The sequence below is a fragment of the Heterodontus francisci genome, chromosome 4 (assembly GCF_036365525.1).
Source record: "Heterodontus francisci isolate sHetFra1 chromosome 4, sHetFra1.hap1, whole genome shotgun sequence".
Lineage (NCBI taxonomy): Eukaryota > Metazoa > Chordata > Chondrichthyes > Heterodontiformes > Heterodontidae > Heterodontus > Heterodontus francisci.
In genome coordinates this window covers 58,088,853-58,111,547 of record NC_090374.1, presented here as the reverse complement: position 1 = coordinate 58,111,547, position 22,695 = coordinate 58,088,853, and the positions used below count along the sequence as shown (strand labels likewise).

At 43.7% G+C, this 22,695-nt stretch overlaps 1 protein-coding gene across 2 annotated transcripts in view; it reads right to left on the bottom strand.

The window, feature by feature from the left end:
• Positions 1 to 22,695, bottom strand: part of rasgrf2b (Ras protein-specific guanine nucleotide-releasing factor 2b) — a 323,823-nt gene that overhangs the window by 75,910 nt on the left and 225,218 nt on the right. Inside the window, exon 16 of one of the 2 annotated variants that reach the window (XM_068028824.1) lies at positions 12,821 to 12,985. The exons of the other annotated variant lie outside the window; for it this stretch is intronic. Coding sequence (XP_067884925.1) covers positions 12,821 to 12,985 — 165 coding nt within the window. The remainder of the gene's footprint in view (positions 1 to 12,820; positions 12,986 to 22,695) is intronic. 2 annotated transcript variants of the gene reach the window in all.

Sequence of the window (22,695 nt, the reverse complement as noted above, 5' to 3'; positions counted from 1 at the left end):
AGAGTCTTCATCTGTCTGCTCATGGCTTCATGTGCTCTGGCAGTGACTACAGCCTGCGATATTGTGAGCTTGTCCTGCTGATTAGAGCTTTCTGTACTTCAGGATGTGCAGAACCCCAAATGAGCCGATCTATCAGCTGTTCAACTGTGTCCTTAAATTTACATTTTCTGGCTGCATTTTTCAATCTTGCTACATAATTGTCAATAGGCTCACCTAGTTCCTGTCTGAGACCTTGAAATTCATATCGGTATATCCGATGATTTGATTTTGGCTGGAGATGGATGCTGAATCAAAAATGTTGTCTGGGTTTCTGATGTCCTCTTCGCTTAGGTCCCAGCTGTTAAATAAATTTAATGCTTTATCTCCAGCCCAGAGAAGGATATAGCTGACCCTCTCCTCTTCACTTGTGCTTTTTCAGAAACTACTAAATGCCAAATTGCACTTTTATTCAAACTTCTCAAATGCCTCTACGACATCATCAGCTCCCCAATTCATGATGGGCTATAGCAGTGCATTCACTCCTGTCCCGGCTGACATTTTGATCTTTTTCTTTTAGAGTTTTCGCATGAGTCACTCAGTTTTTCTGTCTCTCTGGCACTAATTTGGGTCATTTTTCTCAATCCGATGCTTTTAAAAATGTTGTAGGTTTACTCAAAGGCATTTGCTGCCACCATGTTTCATCTTTATGTTGTTTCTGGTTCCCAGATGTTGGAATCACACTTTAAAACTTGGAAAAGGCTGGAGTCAGTCTTGTTTATTATAGCACCATGTTCTGTGCTGTAGAACCTGATTCTTGTGTTACATATAACATGACTCCCCAGTGCAGCCATGAATGTGGCCCCCTACTGGAACACTTACACATAACAACTAGTTCCTAACTACTTAGTTCTTAACACTTTACAGATAATATAACAATATATACATATATAACAGACAGGCAACTGTATGCGCCACTGCGAGAACATCACATGGCAACAAACGGGAAGGTTTCCCAGCACCCCGAGATCCCCATTCAGATTCAATTAGCCCCTTGTGTAAGGGGGTCAATCTGAATTTCTTTATTTAAAAAAAAACATTCAAGGCATTCTTTGGGTGCCCACGCCACCTGGTTGGCTTTGACCCCGTTTCCCCTAATTGGGATCATTACTGCCCAGCTGGAGGCTGGCACACCTCATCTTATTCAGCATGTCAACCTCCAATACTGTGCCAGTTCCAAAATGATTTGGGGAAGTGGAAACTCCAAGCAAAAGGAGACTGTGGCTCTGGCTCTGCCCTCCAGCAGTATTTACCTAGTAAGGGGTGGATAGAGGCTCCAGAAAATCCTAGAAACATTGAAGGCCTGACACATGTAGGTTCCTGCAGTTTTTAAGCAGGTTCTGCCAGATATCTGCCAGTTGCGGAAGGAATTAATGGACCCCTGCAGATTTCAGTGCAAATTACTATGAAAAGAAAGGGTAGAAGAGACGAATCAGAAGGAATGAGTTATTAAAAAGTGCTGAAAGAAAAAATAATCAATACTGAAACTGGCTAATACATAAAAAGCAAAATAAAGAAATCCTGTACAGAAATGAAAAAAAAAGTCTAATTTTGGAACAGGGATTTGAATTTTCAACTTCTTTCAATTCAGGGCTTGACTTTTCAAAATTAACACAAGGGCCTGAATTTTACACTGCCCCCTCACAGGAACAGGGTGGGGGGTGAAGATTGGGGTCATAAAATTGAGTGGCAGGCAGGGGGTGCCTTTCCCATCAGCTTCCCACCCCCACTGCAATTTTACGAGAGGCAGCGGTGGCAAGAAATGGCCCATCCGCCGTAGGCCAATTAAGGCCCTTAAGTGGCCAATTAACTGCTACTTAAGGGCTTCCTCCCGCTGCCACTGGTATTTTACCAGTGGCCAGCAGGCGACTCAGGGCCCCCAGGAGACCGCCCAGTAAAACCTGGTAGCCTCCTTGCGGGCTGGGGTGGTGGGGGAGAGCTCTCCTGATCAGGCTCTCTGTGCCCCACTAAGAGAGCCCCCCCAACAGCCCAACCACCCCACTGAAATACAAACCCAACCCCAATCAACCATAATGCCCTTTGGCTCTCTGGGGCCCAGCTGATTGTCCCCGGCGAAGCCCCACAAACTTATCTTTTTTCCAGGGCCGGCGTCCCTCTTGCCCCACTCCCTGGCTGCAGTCCCAGCAGTGGTCACCGCTCCCAATGGCATGCTGGCACTGAGAACTGCCGGCCCGCTAATTAGCTGGCAGCCCTTGGAGGCAGGACTTCCTGCTTTAGAGGGGTGGAAGTCCCACCCTAAGCCAATTAAGGACCTGGGCCATGTAAAATCATAGCGTGACTCCCAGGCCTGGCAGAGGCGGGCTAGCTCATGACCTTTTGGCTGGTGGGCGGAACCTCCAGCTCAACATAAAATTCTGGCCAAGATTGTTAGTTACAGTGAACACTGGATCTTCTGATCATTCTCATGAACATTGATGTGGTATTTTCTAAGGGTTCATTTATATCTTCACTGATCATGACATAAATGTAAGAACATAGAAATAATGGAATAATCTATTGCATTATGAACTCTACCTAATTGGTTTAATCTTCATAGTGAGGCTCTGCAACATTTGCCCCTAATTAATTAGAAAGGCAAAGATATCAGCGGTGCATTATAGAAATTTTATTAAGTCATGCTCCTGGTGTAGGCTTTGCCCCCCTCCCCCAGGAGCGTGCGTGGCTGTTTTTCTGTCGCAGATTGCAATATGCCACAAAATAGAAGCTCCTGCAATAAAATTCAGAAGATGGAACCTGGTGCAGAAATGTTATTGCAATCCTCAAAGTATTAATGAAAGTGTGAGTTGTTGCTTTGTTGATACTTAATTTTGTTCTGTTCTGCTCACCAGTACCACACTTCTTCCTTATTTTGGCAAGAGGAGTAACCTGGGTCATGAACTTCCCCTGTGCATGACTGGCCAATCAATGGTACGCTTCTGAAGGGCTGCTCTCATTCGATTGGTGTTTCTTTCTGCAATAGAACAATTCTTCAAGGGAACCAGTCAAAAGCTAACAAAAATTAGCTACTTAAATAAATCAACTTCAAACATGCTGAGGCTGGAATTTAAATTAATTACATGTACTCCATTTACCAATAGGGCCTGAGGGCCTTTCACCTCATGAATCTTCTACAAGGTAACTCTTTGGATCAGCTTGAATGAGATGTTTGCTCCCCAACATTCTCAGACTGGCCACGAGAGAATAATTAGAAAGTTTCCAATGATTTTTAATCCCAGAGATGAAGGGGGTAGGGCTGTTGGCTTTGCACCAATATTGCTAAGGAATTGCCTAGAGTGGTAACTTACTTTGCTAACTGTACCATTCCGAACGGAAAAACAGTATGTAAAATTGTCCCCTGCAGCTACGGTTACTATTGCTTATTCATCAACTTTCTTGATCCCGATGCTGTCCCTCTGTTGTCTGTTTTCTGTGCCGAAGAGTGCCAGTTTCTGTATTTGTACCATGCCTCCAAATACATAAACAAGTTCCATTTGACTGAAACTGGTAGGTGAATTTTCTGCTTGGTGGTATTACTCTTGATTGCGGGATCTGTACAAGCTGGAGCCGACAAATTGCAGGCCTAATAATTCCAGCAGTCACTGCTGAAAATGTACTCCGTGCAGATTTCAGTTAGGGCTGATCACATGTGTCAATCAATCTCCTTTCATGTAGGAGCCGTACTAAGAATACATACAGTACGCAATGAAGGTCTTCGGGAGGCTCATTTCACTCTCTGATGTTTGGGCAGAGGTCCTGTCCAGGAGCTTTTCTGTCCATTATAGCTATCTGATAAAGGAAAGCTGTAAGTTGTCCCAATATAAAGCGGCAGAAAGAAAATATTCTAAAGTTCTTTTGGGATCTTTTTTCAAGTGTTAATTTTTTTTCAGGTTTTCAGAATCATGGAACGAATAGCAGTAGATACATAATTATTACTATCACAGGGAAACTCTCCAAGAGTTCTGCGGAACAGCAAGATTAACATAATATAGTCCAATACATGAGTGCAAGATTGAGGCAGTGGGGCTTTGAGAGAGATTCTGTTTTTCAGATGAAGCATTAAAATGAGACCCCACGTGCCATTTCAGGTAGATACCACCACACAATTTGAAAAATAGCAAAGGACTTCTGGCCATCATCCCTACATTAGCCAAACCAACAAAATCAGAATAACTGGTCATTCTGCTGTGCATGGGACCTTAGTGTGCACAAATTGTCTACAATACCTGCTTCCATTACAACAGTGACTACACTTCTCAGAGGCTGCTTGTTGTTCATGGAAAGGAGTGAGTCTGGTTGGGTGGGACACCAGATGAAGGCAACAGGTAAGTCCAGGTGAGGATAGAAGCAATCGAGCAGAGGGACGATGGTAACGAGCTGTCAGCAGCCCGGAGTTTATAATGTGGAGTCATCCTGCTCCACATTATAAAATTTTGTACTTATCCTTTAGGTAGCAGTCTCTTTAAGGACTGTTGGGTTGGTTGCTGTGTGCCCAAAAAAATGGACCATATTATGCATGGAGTATGCTGCAATCAGTTGTATTCTAATCTGGCAAAAACAATGGGCTTAATACCTGTTTCAAAAGCACTCCCTGGACAACTACGGGGCATTCGAATCAATATGGCATACGACGTACTTCAGGTACGGACTGAATGCATGCATGCCACACAGCATATTTTATCCTAAAGCACCAAGCATCACCCAAAAAATTGGCGCTGCGCACTTGAATTGTCCATAGTCTTGATTTTTTTTATTTGTTCATGTGTTCTTATGTTATCAATTGAAAGAACACATACACAGTAGCAGGCTGGGCTGAAGTGCGATGGGCCAAGTGCTGGCAAATGGGATTAGGTAGACAGGTCAGGTGTCTTTAATGCATCGGTGCAGACTCGATGGGCCGAAGGGCTTCTTCTGCACTGTATTATTCTGTGATTCTGTGAAGCCATAGTCCATTATCCTTGTCCTCAAATGATAATACATCATACAGATTGTGTGTGTTAGAATGCTTTCCTGCATGAAGCCCTTTGGAGATATGGGCAAGCCAAAGTATTCAATTGCAATTTACAACTTTAATGTGTGCCCTATGGGTTTAAATGGTTGGCAATGAATGAGACTTGGGGGTAATTTTAAGCTTATCTGCCTGACAGTTGGGCAGTTAAAATCACCCAGATTACTTACTTGTCAGAAAGTTACCCGGAACTCACCATGCTGAATTTTAACCTGTTCTACTGAGCATGTGGTAAGGATAACTGCCCAAAGTCAGCATGGTCCTTCTTTGCATATGCATGTCAATTCAGGAAAAGGCCCAGATAGGTATTTTTCTTTTACTTCCCTTGTCAAGCAAAGAATAACAAATGCTCCTCTGGGTCCCCAATGGAAAGCTTAGACCTTCTTTGGCATGGAACTATCCTTTCCTTTCCCCAATATGAGGCTCATACAAACATATGTATGTATGAACATACAAATTAGGAGTAGGCCATTCAGCCCTTCGAGCCTGCTCCGCCATTTGATAAGATTCCGGCTGATTTGATTGTAACCTCATCTCCACATTCATGTCAACCCCCAATATCCTTTCACCTCCTTGCTTATCAAGAATCTATCTACCTCTGCCTTAAAAATGTTCAAAGACTCTGTTTCCACTGCCTTTTGAGAAAGAGAGTTCCAAAGACTCACGACCCTCTGAGAGAACAAATTTCTCCTTATTTCTGTCTTAAATGGGCGACACCTTATTTTTAAACAGTGACCCCCAGTCCTCTTTCCATTCCCCTTGCAATAAATGACAACATTCCATTGCCTTTCTAATCACATGCTATACCTGCATAGTAACTTTTTGTGAATCATGTACCAGGACACCTAGATCCCTCTGTACCACAGAGTTCTGCAATCTCTCTCCATTTAAATAATATATTGCTTTTCTATTCTTCTGTGATATGGCACCCAGAGCCAATCCTGGCACCGAGCTGGTGTCAGCGGACGGGCTCTGGGCCATGCGATTTTCCCTACTTGTTGACCAGTGGGAGTTAGATAATGCTTAGGAGTTAAAATAGCCTCAGCTTCATTTCAGGAGCAATAGTTGAGTTTCTATCTCACCGTGCTACTCATTCACTGGATAATGATTGTCCTAGCATGGGCCAGCAGTAAATGAGCAACTGGTTACCTGGCAACACTTTGCGACACATAATTGTGTCCGTATACCTGATAACGGAAACCATTGTGTAGTTTTCTCTCAGCTGCTTCCTTAAGTAGTGCCAACTTCTTCCATGCCTGCTCCCAGGTCTTGTGGGAAGTGTTGAACTTGGCCATGACCCCCTGCCAGGTTTGTTGTCCTGCTTTCCACTGGGGACAGTGCCTTAAAGTGGCAAACAGAGCAACCTTCCTCACACCCACCTCAGGCAGCATCACTTCCAATTCACCAGCTACCATGAAGGAGATTTGAGTGCTGCATTGTACTGGCACTAACATGTAACCTCCCTTTCCTGTCTTCACATTTATTATGCCACCTACTGGATTTTCCAGCCAATTTTCTTTTGCCCAAGCAACCTTTGAAAATATTCAAATATGCCTTAAAAATTAGGTTTCATAAAGGCTAACATAATTTTTGCTCTTATATTTGGACGTAGCCATTGTCATGATATTCTTTTACATAAGTTACTCAGAAGCTTAACCAATGACAAACAGTAAGGTGCAGGCATTCTTATTAGGGCAATGTTCAGCTGCAAATGGTCAGAAGATCAGAACTGTGAGGAGCCCTCACTATTTCTAAGTTACCACAAAATCGCATGGTGTAACCATATTCGACAAATTGTGAGCAACGTTATATAATATACAATACAATATATTGCTATATACAATACATAGCATCGGAATAGCTAGTAAATGAGTGAAAGACTTTGTTAAAAGGCACATCGTGAAACATCGACAACATCCTTGAAAATCCATGACGATTCTGCTAGCATCCTGCTGTAACTCCAGCAGCACCTTGGTGGAATCGACTGTAGGAAATTGGTTGTGCCCGGGCTGTACCATTTCCAGATTTTTCCAGCATGCCTTGTAAGGGGAGGAACCTCTGCCTACCTCTTATAAGGCAGACATCTTCAGGCAGGATAAGTGGGAATAACTGATGTAAGGAGCATCCTCGATCCATTGTCGTGCTCTCATCCACCTGACCCATGCATATTAAGTGCCTTCCCACTGACTCAGTAAACTCTGACAGGGTCAGTGCTGGAACGCACCAGTGGTCACGATCCTAGTGTAACTGCCAAGATCACAACCCACAGATTTTATGAGCCAGCAAATCTATATTTCACTTTCAGTACAAAGGCATTTTGGAATTACTCCTTTTCAGTATTAATCAATGGCTATTAGTAAACGATATCAGACTTTTTCATCCAGAGAGGAAACTACAAATGTGGGAAATACACAACAAATCAATCAGCATCTGACATAGAATACAAAAGCAAAATAAATGCAGATGCTGGAAATCTGAAGTAAAAAGTGAAATTACTGAAAATACTTAGCTGGTCTGGCAACATCTGTGGAGAGAGAAACAGAATGAACAGGTTGGATTTAGAGCAGGAGGAAGGGGTCTCACCACCTGGCCTGAAAATGGGAGGCAAACCTGCTTTGGCAGCCAGCAGGACCCAGGGCTGCATCTTGACAGCAGCAGCCAGCCATCCCTATTAAGGACGGCTGCCCGCCCCCAGGATCTGCTGGCCAATCAGAGAGCTGGCATCTCATCAAGCCTCAGCAATGCCACCGGGAGCATTGGCCACTGCTGGGGCTGTCCCTGGAGGAAAAGGGCACATTGATGGACAACCAGGGAGGAGGAACCAGGCAGGCCCTGCTGGGGGTGAGGGTGCTTGGTGAGGGTAGACAGCATCATTGCCGCAGGGCCAACCGTTGCCCATTGGCGCCGGAGGTCTCCTCGATAGGCAAAAGGAGGCCCCCCCAACCCCCAGGACTCGCCAGAAGGTTACCAGTGTTTAACTGGTGGTCTCTCCATGCAGTGGAGGGCCACCCGCCACAGGGTAAATGCCCGTGGAGGTGGACACAGGCCCTTAATTGGCCACTTAAGAGATTCAGTTGGGCTCTGGGCGGGAGGCAAGATAGCATGGCAGCAGAAAGACAATGGGCACACCACCTGCTGCCTTCCTGCACCAGCTTGCCAGCCTTCCCATCTTCCAGCCCATCCCCAAAGGGCTAGTAAAATGCAGCCCAACATTTCAGGTCGATGACCTTTTATCAGAATTGGGAAAAGTCACAGACCTGAAATCTTTGACTGAATTTTACCAGCCCTCTGAAGGTAGGCTGGGAGGTGGGAGGGCTCGTAAAATGGTGGCAGAAGGCATCAGGAGGGAAGCTTGATGTCTTCCCACTGTCACAAGGTATTTCCAGACGTGGGAATGGCAATGATGCAGCTGCCCACCAACTGGAGGCAGGCGGCCAATTAATTCAACTAAATGGCCAATAAAATGATACTTTCCACCCCGCTGGCATTTTACCAACATCGGGGCGGGCCCCTGCCACATGGGGAAACCACCTCGTAAACCGGGGGGGGCCTTCCTTTCTGGGCACTCCATGGCCCACAGAGGGCCCCCCCAGTGGCAATGGCAGCCCCACAGTTGCAATGGCAGCCCCAGAGTGGCAATGCGCCGCCACTGTGTAGGCCTGAGGCTTGCAGCCGCTACTTTTTGTACTTTTTATGTTTTTGCATTTTACTTCTGCCTTGTTATTGTTTTGCTTTTGATTTTGTTTTAAAAAAACTATATTAAACCTGTAGTGAATTTTTAAAGGTTACTTTGTAGACATTGATTTAAAACTAAATGTGATTGTGCTCTGATTAAGTCAAGTAATTAATCAATTATGCAATCAATGGTAATCAGTATTGACTATGAAGTTGTTTTTCTCAAGAACTTTTTCCTTTTGTTTCCATGCTGGTCAGGCCAGGCCACGCACAGCTGTTGTCTCCCATTGTTTAAACAGAAGTCAGTTCGTAAGGTATTCGATGACCCTTGAACTACAAGCCAGGACAATGGATAACCTTGCACATGGGGTGGTCCACTATGGTGTGAAGTTAGGAGATGAAGTTTAATGGATGGACAGTATAACCTATTGATGACGGATGAGAAGAAAGAACAAAGAACAGTACAGCACAGGAACAGGCCTTTCGGCCCTCCAAGCCTGCGCCGATCTTGATGCCTGCCTAACTTAAAACCTTCTGCACTTCCGGGGCCCATATCCCTCTATTCCCTTCCTATTCATGTATTTGTCAAGATGTCTCTTAAACGTCGCTATCGTATCTGCTTCCACCACCTCCCCCGGCAGCAAGTTCCAGGCACTCACCACCCTCTGCGTAAAGAACTTGCCTCGCACATCTACTCTAAACTTTGCCCCTCGCACCTTAAACCTATGTCCCCTAGTAACTGACTCTTCCACCCTGGGAAAAAGCTTCTGACTATCCACTCTGTCTATGCCGCTCATCATTTTGTAAACCTCTATCATGTCGCCCCTCCACCTCCGACGTTCCAGTGAAAACAATCCCAGTTTTTCCAACCTCTCCTCATAGCTAATGCCTTCCAGACCAGGCAACATCCTGGTAAACCTCTTCTGTACCCTCTCCAAAGCCTCCACGTCCTTCTGGTAGTGTGGCGACCAGAATTGCACGCAATATTCTAAGTGTGACCTAACTAAAGTTCTGTACAGCTGCAACATGACTTGCCAATTTTTATACTCTATGCCCCAGACATCATCAAAGGATGTGTCAACAACCTGAGCAGCCTAGTAGGGTCTGCGAGAAGAATTTGAGAAGGGCTCATGGTTGTCAGACTCCTGTTTTGAAAAAGTCTGATGGAAACCTCAGAGTGCTGGAATGGAGCCAGAAATTGGGCTTAAAGGGGCACAGCATCCAAAGTTCAGGGCTGCAGCCAGAGTGGACTAGTCAACCACTGAAGACTACCGAGGAAGGGAGGTCGACAGAGTGACTGACCGGAGAGTCCACCCCTGTGCAAGGTTCTCCGGAGTCTTGGTGATGTATATACCAAGGGGATACAGTATCATTTTGGGCAGCTGTTGTGAACAGACTAATTTGGTGTTATAGCAGTGTGCTATAAGTTTTTTTGTCTTTCGATACTCTTTTCCTTCCTTTCTTTTTAATAAAGTTATATTTCATTCTGTTTTTTTAAACTTACTTAATAATTACTCAATAAAATTACTGTCTTAACACATTATTTGATGTTGAGTCACTCATTCCTGTTACATCTAGAGTACAGCCAAACCTAAGTATGACTCTGCAGGGGACTCTCTATAGCTGAAGGGTTCATTCTTCCGATCGCCAGGGCCGGCCGGCCTGCCTGGCCCCAGCGTCTTAAAACAAAACTCCTACCTGATTATCGAGGGCACCTCAACATGGAAGTGCCTTCTCTTTCTCCCTGTAGCTTCGGCAGCAGCGATCTCTATCGGTGGTGCTGCTGACCCTCTCATTAGGCCACTGTCCTTAATTGGACAGAGGTCCCAGCAGTAATTGGTTGTCACTGGTGAAGTCCGCCCCAGTGGGCTCAGGACCCACTTTCGGTCCTAGCGGCAGGATTTCACTTTTGCCAGGAAAATTCCATTTCTCTCTCCACAGATGCTTCCAGACCTGCTGAGTATTTCCAGCATTTTCTGTTTTTATTATCTGAGATAAAAATGTTAGTTAACATTTTGAATGGGACCCTTCATTAGAATTGGTAATATAGGGGAGAGAGCATCTTTACAAGACTATAACAAAGTGGAGAGAAAGAAAAATAGGTATGAGTCAAGAGCATAGATATGCTGATTACTTTTGTAAAAAGGCAGCAACACATAAATACATTTCTAAAATTCAATAGTTTTTGTTTGATCAACTAGATGTAGTGATGGAAACACTGCACCATGTTTGTTGGCAAACCAAGCTACTGAAAAATATGCATAAGTAGGCTTTTGATTTGATTTGTTATGAAGGACACTTTCTTCTAATAAGACCAGAAAACTGTTTGATACAACTTAGAAGGCTTGATTTTCAATCCGGTTTTGGGAACCCGACACCAGGATAATTTCCGAGTCCCAACCCCGCACCCTGTCTGCGTCACAGTTGCCCTAATTGGGCCAGAGGTGAGCCCAATTAGCAGCACTGAGCTCTGCAAGGAGGCGGGAGCTGCCTGCTGAGTATGATGCTCAAAGGCAGATGACAGACATGACGGGGCCTGCTGCTGCCTTGCAGAATAGAGGAGGCAGAACTTTGAAGGGCCAGCAGCCTCACAGTCCAAAGAAGCGGCCAAACAACTAACAAAAAGGTACTGAGCCCTTAGTGCCAATACATTTACATCAGAGAAAACATTGCTTGATGGCTCCCCGCGTTGCACCCGACAGCTGTACACCAGACTCTTCAGGTTTGGCGATCTGTGATTTGAAAATTGCCATCTCCCTCTCAGTTAACAAGCTCCTCAAGGAGTTTAACAGGCAGTTAATTGGAGATGAGCAGGTTCACAGCTCCCCCCACCCTCGCTTTGAAAATAGCAGTGTGTTCCAGAGGCATTGGGACACTGACATGCTATCCAGGAGCATTATTTTCAAAGTGTGCCCACTCCCATTCTTGGCCCCCATGGGTGATTGAAAATCCCAGTCAGAGATTCTCCCATTTGACCATGGGGTACTGCTGAAGTTTATAGGCTTAAACCATGCAGCTTACCAGCTTACAACACTGATTTGCTTCCTGCTGCTTTCCTATCTAAGGTCATCCTAGCCATTAGGAAAGAGATGTTCAAATTTTCCATCTACCCCCGATAACCTTCCACCCCCTCAATTCAGACATTGCCTTGTGGGTTTGTCTGACGTGAAGTGGGAGGAATCCCAGCTTGCAGTGGCAGGTTGTCTCCCTCAGTTTATCAATGAGCCAGGTTGGCTGGTCAATCACTAACATCTTGCCTGGCTCAGGTATCAGGTTATTAAGTTTGCCACAGATGATCAAAAGTTCCAATCTCTTATCGCCAGGTATGTCATCTTGGAGCCAAGTCCACCCCAGAGAGAGCCTTCATACTTTGCTGCCACATGAGGGTAATCACTTGTTGTTCATTATAGCAAGTGTAGGTTTGAGTCCTTGGTGGTGGACAGTGGATGCCAGAAACTCATCCTGGGCGATTATGTGAGCAGCACAACTCACCATAAAATGCTAGGTCAAGGTGTGAAAGATTACATACTGTACAAAAATCATCTCAGTTAGGCATGAGAACAAGCATTAATAAAACAAAAAGGAGTTAAATAAGGCTCAAAAATGAATGGGAAAATCCCACAAGAAAATCAGGAAGGTAACTAAGATCTGAAGATTTTGAAGTCAATGTTCGACGTGAAGGTAATTAGTATGTCCAGGAGGAAGATGAGATATTTTTCCAGAAGAATGTATTGAGTTTGGTTGGTAGGAGACCAAAGAAGGAAAGGGAAAGGATGAGGAGCTGTCTTGATGACAGGGAAGTCATGGGCTGAAATTTGCAGAGGCCACCCAATCTTTTGCTCTCCTCAGTACAGAGAGAGCCACAGCATGAGCAGAAAATAGAGTTTGAGATTGGGTGTGGGTGGGGTACATGTAAACCACTGTTAAAGAACCCAGGCAACAGTGAGTGAAGATACAAACAGATACATGTAGCATTTGCAATAGCTGACTGTCTCTCTTTCAGAGGTCTGCTCACCTGCTCTACTCTTCCAGCAATTTCTATTGATATTTTCAACCCATTGGCATACTAAAGTATATGAAATGAATAGGAGAGGGTAGCTTTACCTCCCATAGAAACTCGTCTAAACTTTTCCTGCACTCCAGAGTTTTCGGCTGGTGGACTCCCATGTCCTGCTGCCGCTGTGGCAATGGCGAATGCTGAAGCAGGAGACATAGAGTATCGTGCATTGTCCATCTCCCTGCAGCCAGGTCCCATCACACCAGATTGAACTGCATTATTTAAATCATACAAAGGAAATTCTTAATTCGAACGGTTTGTAGGTACAGTTAATGCAAATTGTAAGACACTAAATGGTACAGCATTCTAATACTTTGCCTTTGACCCTAATGACATTAGTTAAGCCATTGCAGAGATTTGAATTCATTTGGCAGTTGGGGAACATAGTAAAATGTCTCTAAATGCAACTTAGAAAGAGGGATGTGGGGACTATCAACAGCTTATGACAACATATTTTTTCATATTCTTTTGTTTTAGGACATTGATGTATATATATCTATATTTCTTCAGTGTTTTCATTGCAAAAAACAACTTTAGAGATCCGTAAAAATGTTTATGGCAGAATTTTTATACATACGTTATAGCGTTGCATGCAAGATTTATAATTCACAGGTCCTGAATTTCCTCAATGATAGTTATGCCATTGTTACATCGGAAAGTTATACCTCTCACCAGTAGAGGGAGTTACACACAAGTTTCCTGGGGTAAGTTAGTTTAATTATTTTTGGTGAAGCTCTGATGTAACCTCAGTGCAGACACGGTGAGAGCATTTTGGCTTTGGGCGATTTTAGAAATGAAAATTGGGAGAGATGTATACTGAGCAATTAATCCGAAACCATCTGTTTTACACTATCACCCAAAGTAATTTACTGACATTCCTGTTGTGTTTTCTTAACCTCTGTTAGTGACTACTACACACAAGGCACTGACCACTCAAGATGGGATCAGTAACACAATGATGTGGGTTCTTTAAGGATGGTTCTGCATGCGAACACCGGTATGATTTCTTCAGCCTGCCCTCACACCAGAAGTCGTGTATTACATCACAGCTCTGTGCATTATAACATGACCACGCCCATTAAAGGTGTACCACAGATCGCCCTTTTTCCAAATAAAAACATATCCCCCTCAAATAGGTAAAAGTTAACTATATACAATTCAACAACAGGAATAGGAGATAAACATACATGGTACAAAACAGTAACAGAGACATGTATACTCAGCAGTCATGATAAAGTAAAGGTGGTTTAATCAAATGTCCTGATCTAGAAACAGGATAACAGTTTTTGAAAAAAGGGGAATGTTGTGGTACATCTTTAAGAGATGCGGTCATGTAATAATGCAATCAGTATAAGCGCTGGCATGTAACACACATATGATTTCTGGTGTGAGGGCACTCTGAAGAAAGTACCTGTACAGTGAAGACCTGTGTTTGCATGCAGAACCATCCTTAAATAAAGAATCCACTTTATTGTGTTACTGATCCCATCTTGAGTGGTCAATCCTTTGGGTGTCATAGTCACTAACAGAGGTTAAGAAAACACAACAATTCCTCCCTCCTCTGCCAGGAAACCTCAATGCAATAATGGCCTAACTCTTTAAAAAGCACAGAAGTCCAGGAGCAGCAGAACACTGTCCAACAGCAAGGTAAGCAACAAACAAGTGGTTTTGCTGGCAATTCCCATCAAGTCACTTGATGGCATCTGTCACCGACAGCAACAGTCCAGATTGGCACCATCATGACCACTTAGGTACACACCAGGCACCGCCTCAAGTACAAGAAATGCAACCAGTCTCTCTGAAGATCTTAAGTCCTCCTTCAAGATGTACAAGAGAAGAGCCTCACACTCCTGGGTCTTCCCTTCAACAAGCTGGACACCAACATTAGTCATGGTGCCTGCAGGAAGCTGACACTGGCACAGGCTCCCAACTCCTCATACCCAGGTTTTTCCGACAGTGCAGTAAAATGTAAAAACACCTTACACGGACAGGCAAGGGTAGCATGTCAGCACACTCACCTTCTCCACTTCCCACCCTGGACATCACCTTTCACTCACTTGAAGCAACATTCAAACGACTAATTCTTCACATTACACACTGGCTGAGAGTGCCTGCAACTCCTCTAACACATACCAACTGCCTTTCACAAAGCCAAAACATCTTCCTCCACTCTAACCTGCTCAAAAGCCCACACCTGTCACTTCATTGCTCCCAGTACACGCCTTAACCCAAGCCTCATCACTCTATTCACACTTCCTTCCAGCCCATTACTTGTAATAAAATAAATGTTTGCTTTGAAATAAACTGAGTACTTCTGTCTTATTTATGACTATTACAGTAAATCAGGAATTACAGTAAATAGACCATGGAGTAGGTTTGGGCTTCATTATACATGTGAGGATTCCTGGCAAGATCCTTTTGGGACAAAGAGATAAGCTTTGGTATCATCTAGTGGCCTATGTAGAAGAAGGGACGACTGAGGTGCTGCCACTGTAGTCAATTAGTTGATAAATACGTCCTGCAGAAAATGCCTTCTGACGCAGCAGTAACTGAAGACATGGCCTGGTTTGGATCACAGATGAGCATTAGTGGCTGCTTGGTTGGCATCTTCCAAGTGTTGTGCATATCATCATGGCTCCTTGCACCTTGGGGAATCCAATTATCCTGCTTTGGAGTGGAGGAAGATGTCTGCTGGGGTGATGATGACATGGACGAATTTGGCAGCTCTGTGAAAGAGGGTGTCTGTCACCAGGCAGATGCACACCTTGATAGCTCCCCTCTTAATGTTACACAGATACCTTGAGATGGTGTAGAAGGATGCAGAGCTGTAAATATTAAGGATTGGTGTCACTGTAATTGCCACAGACAGAGCAGTTGTGACAGTGCAGGGAGTCTGCAAATATTCATCAAGAAGTAGGGAGAGATGCCCAATGGCATCCTTGGAGAGGCACAGTCATCGGATGCACAGAGGGGCCCTCGTAGGACAGGTGTGGCCTGTGCATGCTTTGGGGAGGGTCATACCTGGCAGGCTGCTGTGTGCAGCTAAGCTGTCTGATTTTCCTGGACACATTGCTATTCCAACTCTTCCACCAGTATGATGGCATACAGTGGTTTGTCCACGAGGAAAGCCTTTCCTTGTCTAAAGTTGATAAGAATGTGGAGAGTAGCGACTACAAGCCATATGCCAGGAGAACAACAGCAACAATTTGCATTTACATAGTGCCTTTAAAGTAGTAAGATGTCCCTAATATGAACAATCCTGTGACAAGCAAACACACAGGAAGCAATCAATAAATACAGGGAGCCAGAGCTAAGGAGGTGCTTAACTGTGACCTATTGTCAGACAGCCAATAGTCGGGTGATAGATAGCTGAGTGAAGTTGATGGAAAGTGGGTAAAGGTAATAGATGAATGTCAGGGAGGAGACTCCTAACCACCAAGCTATTGGGGTACTAACCAAACATAGCAAGTACCAGGACAGTGTTATGAATCATCATTGCAAGTGCATCTAGAGATGAGGAAGAAGCTGAACCCCACACATTGCATGAGTACAGATAGGCAATGAAGAAATACTGAGGTCAGCCATCAACGGAACTGCAGGGAATGAAGAGGTGAGCAGAGGTAAGAAGTTATCAGACAATTGAAAAAGCAAGGAAAAGAAGCTGGTAGCTGTGGAAACCACTTGGGAACAAGATAAATTGGGTTAATGCATCAGGTATAAGCGATTGGATGGTAGTTTCCTGATCTGAGACACAGTTGACAATTTTGAAAGAAGAAGAATGAGAGAATTATGAATCTTGATAACTTCCTATTTTATGTATACAGTCAAATACAATCTCTAGTTAGTCAAACATCAAACTGCATCATACAAAATCTGTGATTAAATTAGCAAGCTATTAAAAATAAATGTAAAAAGCAACCCCTTGCAATTCAAAAATGACACTCAGTAAATGCAATGCTCCGTTCGCAGTGTTTGTGCATATGTTCTCTCCATTTGCAGTGCAACATAATTTTGATGAAATTGAGATATGGCTCAAAAAATGTCACCAGGGTCTCTAAGAAATTGTTATTTTCTATGCACTATCCACTACTGCTGTGATATTACTGGTCATCGCTCACATCCAATATGAGCAGCTACAATAAAAACACCATCTGGCATTTTCCTGGGATCTGACCTACCAGTGAGGATGATCCCAAATGGTGTAATTGGTAGCCAGAAAATTCATACTATTTCTTTACAATGCATTTGAGAACAGAATAACAAACAAGTGCAAAGCGCGGTTAATCAGCACCCCTCGGTGAATTGCAAGGCTATAATCACAATGAGGAGTTCAAATGAGGACCTAAAGCAAGACAGCAGAGCTTGAGCAGTTTATGCTTGTCATCTGAACCCTAAAGCTAGAGTACTGCCTGCTTTATAATACATTTCAGGGAGTGAATTTCCATCATAATTCTTCATCCTGCTATTGGGGTGTTTTGTTTCTGTTACTGATTAAAAATGATTTTATGGAAAATATTGGATGTTCCCCCGAGGACGTGCTGCTATTAATTTTTTGCAGCAGGACCTGCAGTATTCCGGGTTACCTTTTCAATGACTATTGGGAATATTCACTCCCCTGCACAGATTATAAGGCACCAGTCCAATCAAGGGACTGAAACAATGGGAATGAATTTCTTTGGGTCTTCTTCTGCTCTGCTGCTGTAAATAGGGTTTTGACTGAACTATCCCTGTAGTTACTGCAGCTGAACAGGAAAGGCGCTGAAGAAATTCACCCCTAATGTCATAAACTAGAAAATTAAAGCTTTGTTAGTCTACAGACGCACCTGACTCGCATCACTAGGCTCCAGCCTTTAGCTCCATCCTATGTATAATTCAACTACTTTAAATGCCTTATCTAAAGATTGTAGACACAGCTTACCATCAAGTCTGAGCAGTTGCTGGCTGAGGGCAACGTTTCTAATACAATATTTCTGTCGTAGTCCTGAGTATGTCAAGCGTGAAGTGTTAATTTTTTCTTAAAGGAACAATGTGAACATTTTTTTCAAGAACTTTAGGATTTTTGTGATAAATGTTTAAGTGTGTATGTAAAAAGAAAAAGCTTCAGCTGCATGGAAAATGCAAAGAAAAGGCTTTACAACCCTGCTATGACGTAAGCACAAAGGATTATTCCATCATGTCAGATAGAGGAGCATTGCAAGGTTTGTTATAAAAACAATATTTGATATTCATTACATATTTCACTATAAAACAAAACATTTTACTCCATTAATTAATTGTAATTCCTGCAGTTTCAGATCCTTTGGGCACTTAAAAATACTTCCCGTTGAAAACATATGAATAGGCTATGAAATAATGTTGATTGAAAAGCTGCATCTTTGGAAAAGTAATGAATGTAAACCAGATCTTATTGTTGTTATAGGTCAACACTTGTCTCGCTAACATGCTCCACTACAGGAATAAACAGGGGGCTGAGGAGGGGTGTTGTGGGAGCAGATATTACCATCAAAGATGCCTCTAAGCTGCGTGCGTGGCCGCACAGCAACTTTGAAGGTACCACAAGCGGCTCACAAGCTGGCCCCTTTAGATACAAAATTTTAATGTACCGCACATTGAAATAACCAGGCCTTGCACAACAACAATAACTTATATTTATATAGTGCCTTTGAAATAATAAAACATTCCAAGGCACTTCACAGGAGCATTATGAAACAAAATATGACATTGAGCCACATAAGGAGATATTTGGTCTGATGCCAAAAGCTTGGTCAAAGATATAGGTTTTAAGGAGCATTTTAAAGGAGGAAAGAGAGGTAGAGAGGCGGAGAAATGTAGGGAGGAAATTCCAGAGTTTAGGGCCTAGGCAACAGAAGGTGCGGCCACCAATGATGGAGCTATTAAAATCGGGGATGCAGAACAGGCCAGAATTAGAAGAGCATAGATATCTCGGAAGGTTGTTGTGGTGGAGGAGATTACAGAGATAGGGAACAGAGAGGCAATGGAGGGATTTGAAAACCAGGAGGAGAATTTTAAAATCAAGATGTTGATGACTGAGAACCAATGTAGATCAGCGAGCACAGGGCTGATAAGTGAAAGGGAATTGGTGCGCTTTAACGACACGGGCAGCAGAGTTTTGGATGACCTCGAGTTTACATAGGGTAGAACGTGGGAGACTATCCAGGACTGCATTGGAATAGACAAATCCAGAGGTAACAAAGGCATAAATTAGGGTTTCAGCAACAGATGAGCTGAGACAGCAGTGAAGTGGGGTGATGTTACGGAGGTGGAAATAGGTGGTCTTAGTGATGCCACGAGTATGAGGTCGGAAGCTCAACTCAGGGTCAAATGTGGTGCTAAATTTGTGAACAGACTTCCTTAGTCTCAAGCTGTTCTCCAGGAGAGGGATGGAGTCAGTAACAAATGCTGGACTTGCCAGCGACACTCATATCCCATGAAAATTTTTTTTAAAACGTGGGAATGGAGTTTAGAATGGGGACTGAAAACAATTGCTTCAGTCTTCCCAATATTTAACCAAAGGAAATTTCTGCTCATCTAATACTAGATGTTGGATAAGCAGTCTGATAATTTAGCAACAATAGAATTATCGAGAGAGGTGGTGGTGAGGTAGAGCTGGGTATCGTCAGCGTACATGTGAAAACTAATGTTGTGTTTTTGGATGATGCGACCGAGTGACAGCATGTAGATGAGAAATAGGAGGGGGCCAAGGATAAATGCTTGGGGGACACCAGTGGCAATGCTGCAGGAGCAGGAAGAGAGGCCATTGCAAGAGATACTCTAGCTACAATTAGATAGATAAGAATGGAAGAGCAGTCCCACCCAGCTGGAATACAGCAAAGAGATGTTGGAGGATGATAGTCTGGTCAGCCATGTCCACGAGAAGGACAAGGAGGGAAAGTTTATCTTTGTCACAGTCACATAGGATGTCATTTATGACTTTGATAACAGCTGTTCTGGTACTGTGGGAGGGGAGGAAACCTGATTGGAGGGATTCCAGCATGGAGTGCTGGGAAAGATGGGAATGGATTTGGGAGGCAACAACACATTCAAGGATTTTGGAGAGGAAAGGGAGGTTGGAGATGGCACGGTAGTTTGCAAGGACGGTGAGGTCAAGGGTTGGTTTCTTGAGAGGGGTGATGACGGGAGATTTAACAAAGAAGGGGATAACACCTGAAGAGGGAGAACTGTTAATAATATTGGCTAACACGAGGACCAGGAGGAGAAGTTGGGTGATCAGCAGTTTAGTGGGAATAAGATCGAGGGAACATGAAGTGGGTCTCATGGACAAGAGCTCAGAAAGGGCATGAGGGCAGATAGGAGAGAAACTATTGAAAGACAACAAAGAAAATTTAGAGGGATCATTGTGTACCATCCAGTTTTTCCTCTCTCCAGCACCTCATGTCTGCTCTGTCCTCTCCCAGAATTAGACAAGAAACCCTACAGGTAAACATTTCCCCTACACTCTGACAGAATGAAACAATGTAAAATGCCAACCGTTAGCCTAAATGCCATTGTTTAAAAATATTTTGGTATCCTGGATAGTTGGGAATCACCACAAATCTCAGTATAAGGTTAAACATAGCAACATCAACTCTTACACTTAGTAGGACTTTACATATAAAAAACATTGGAGTACACCAAGAAGGAAGTGGGGGGAAAATTACAAGTGGTAACCAAAGGTACAGTTCAAAAGGTAGGTCTTGAGTAGTCTTTTGAAAATGGGGAGTGCGATGGTGAGTTGCAGGGATTTAAGGACAGGGTTCCAGACTATAGTGGCTGACTAAAGATATCAGCCATTGGCTCACTGGTCGCACTCTTGCCTCTAAATCAGAAGGTTGTAGGTTCAAATCCCAGAAACTTGAATACATAATCTAGGCAGATACTCCAGTGCAGTACTGAGGGAATGCTGCATGGTGGGAGGTGCTGACTTTCAAATGGATATAAAAAATCCCATGGCACTATTCAGAAGAGGAGGGGAGTTCTTGTCATGTTTTGGCCAATATTTATCCTTCAACACATCACTAAAGCAAATTATCTAGTTATCATCACATGGCTGTTTGTGGGGCCTTGCTGCTGCATTTCCTGGAGTACATGAGTAACTGCACTCCAAAAGTATTTTATTGGCTAAAACAACAACTTGTACTAACAAAGCGCCTTTAACATAGTAAAACATTCCAAGGTGCTTCACAGGAGGATTATCAAACAAAATCTGATGTCATAATATATAAGGTAATATTAGGACAGATGACCAAAAGCTTGGTCAAAGAAGTAGGCTTTAAGGAGTCTCTTAACAGAGGATAGAGTTCAGGGCCGAGGTAGCTGATGGCACAGTTACCAATAATGGAACAATGAAAAGCAAGGTGTGCAAGAGACCAGAATTGGATGAATGCCAAGAACTCAGGAGGGTTGTAGGGCTGGTGGAGATTAGAGATAGGGAGCGGTGAGGCCATGGAGGGATTTGAAAACAAGATGAGAATTTTAAAATTGAGGCATTGCTGGACTGGGAGTCAATGTAGGTCATCAAGCATGGGGTGATGGGTGAACGGGACTTGGTGCCTGTTAAGACAGCACAGTTTTGAATGAGCTTAAGTTTATATAGGGTGGAACATGAGGGGAGGGCCAGGACAGCATTAAAAATAGTCAAGTCTAGAGGTAATGAGGGCATGGATGAGGATTTCAGCAACAGATGAGCTGAGGTGGGACAGAGTCAGTCAATGTTATGGAGGTGAAAATAGGCAGTCTTGGTGATGGCGTGGATATATGGACTGAACCTCATCTTGGAGTCAGATATGGCACCAAGGTTGCAAATGATCTGGTTCAACCTCAAACTGTTGTCGGGGAAGGGGATGCAGTCTGTGGCAAAGACCAAAGACAATGGTTTTAGTCTTCTGAACATTTAAAATATATTTTTGTCCCAGTACTTTGTTGGAGGAAATTTCTCCTCATCCAGCACTAAATGTTAGACAAGCAGTATGGCAAATCAGAAACAGTGGAAAGAACAAAGGAAGTGGTGGTGAGGTAGAACTGGGTGTCGCTGAGGAGCAACATGTAGATGAGAAATAGGAGGAGACCAAGGATAGATTTGTGGGGATGCCAGAGGTAACGGTGCGGGAACTGAAAGAGAAACCATTGCAGGTGATTCTTTGGTTATGACGAGATCGATAAGATGGAATCAGGAGAGTGCTGTCCCACCTAGCTGGATGAGGAGAGGCACTGGAGGAGGATGGTGTGGTCAAATGGATCAGACAGGATGAAGAGGGATAGTTTACCATGGTCACAGTCACATAGGATATCATTTGTAACTTTCTATAAGGGCCATTTCATTTTTTTATTCTTTCATGGGACATCAGTGTTGCTTTTCTGTAGTGGTTTTATACAGTATTATGGCAGGGATGGAAACCTGATTGGAGAGATTCAAACATGGAGTTGCAGGAAAGATGGCCACAGATTTGGGAGGCAAAAACATGTTCAAGGAAAGGGAGGGTGGAGTTGGGATGGTAGTTTGCAAAGACACAGGGGTCAAGGGTGAGTTTTTTGAGGAGAGGAGTGATGACAACAGATTTGAAGGAGAAAGTGACAGCACTTGAGAAGAAGGAACTGCTAAAAATATCAGCTAACATGGGAGGCCAGGAGGAGAAGTTGGGTTGTCAGCAGTTTGGTGGAAATAGGGTCAAGGCAGCAAGAGGTGGGTCTCATGGAAGAGATGAGCTTAAAGAAGACTTGCGGGTAGGTAGAGAACAATGGGAGTTCAGGGCTGGAGTAGTAGGAAGCTTTAGGGGAAGTTTGGCCTGGTGAGTTAGGGGAAGGGAGGGAAGTGGTACAGGAAACTGAACAGATGGTCTCAATCTTAGTGACAAAGAGGTCCATAAGCTCCTTGCACTTGTTGTTTGAGGTAAGGGTGGAGGAG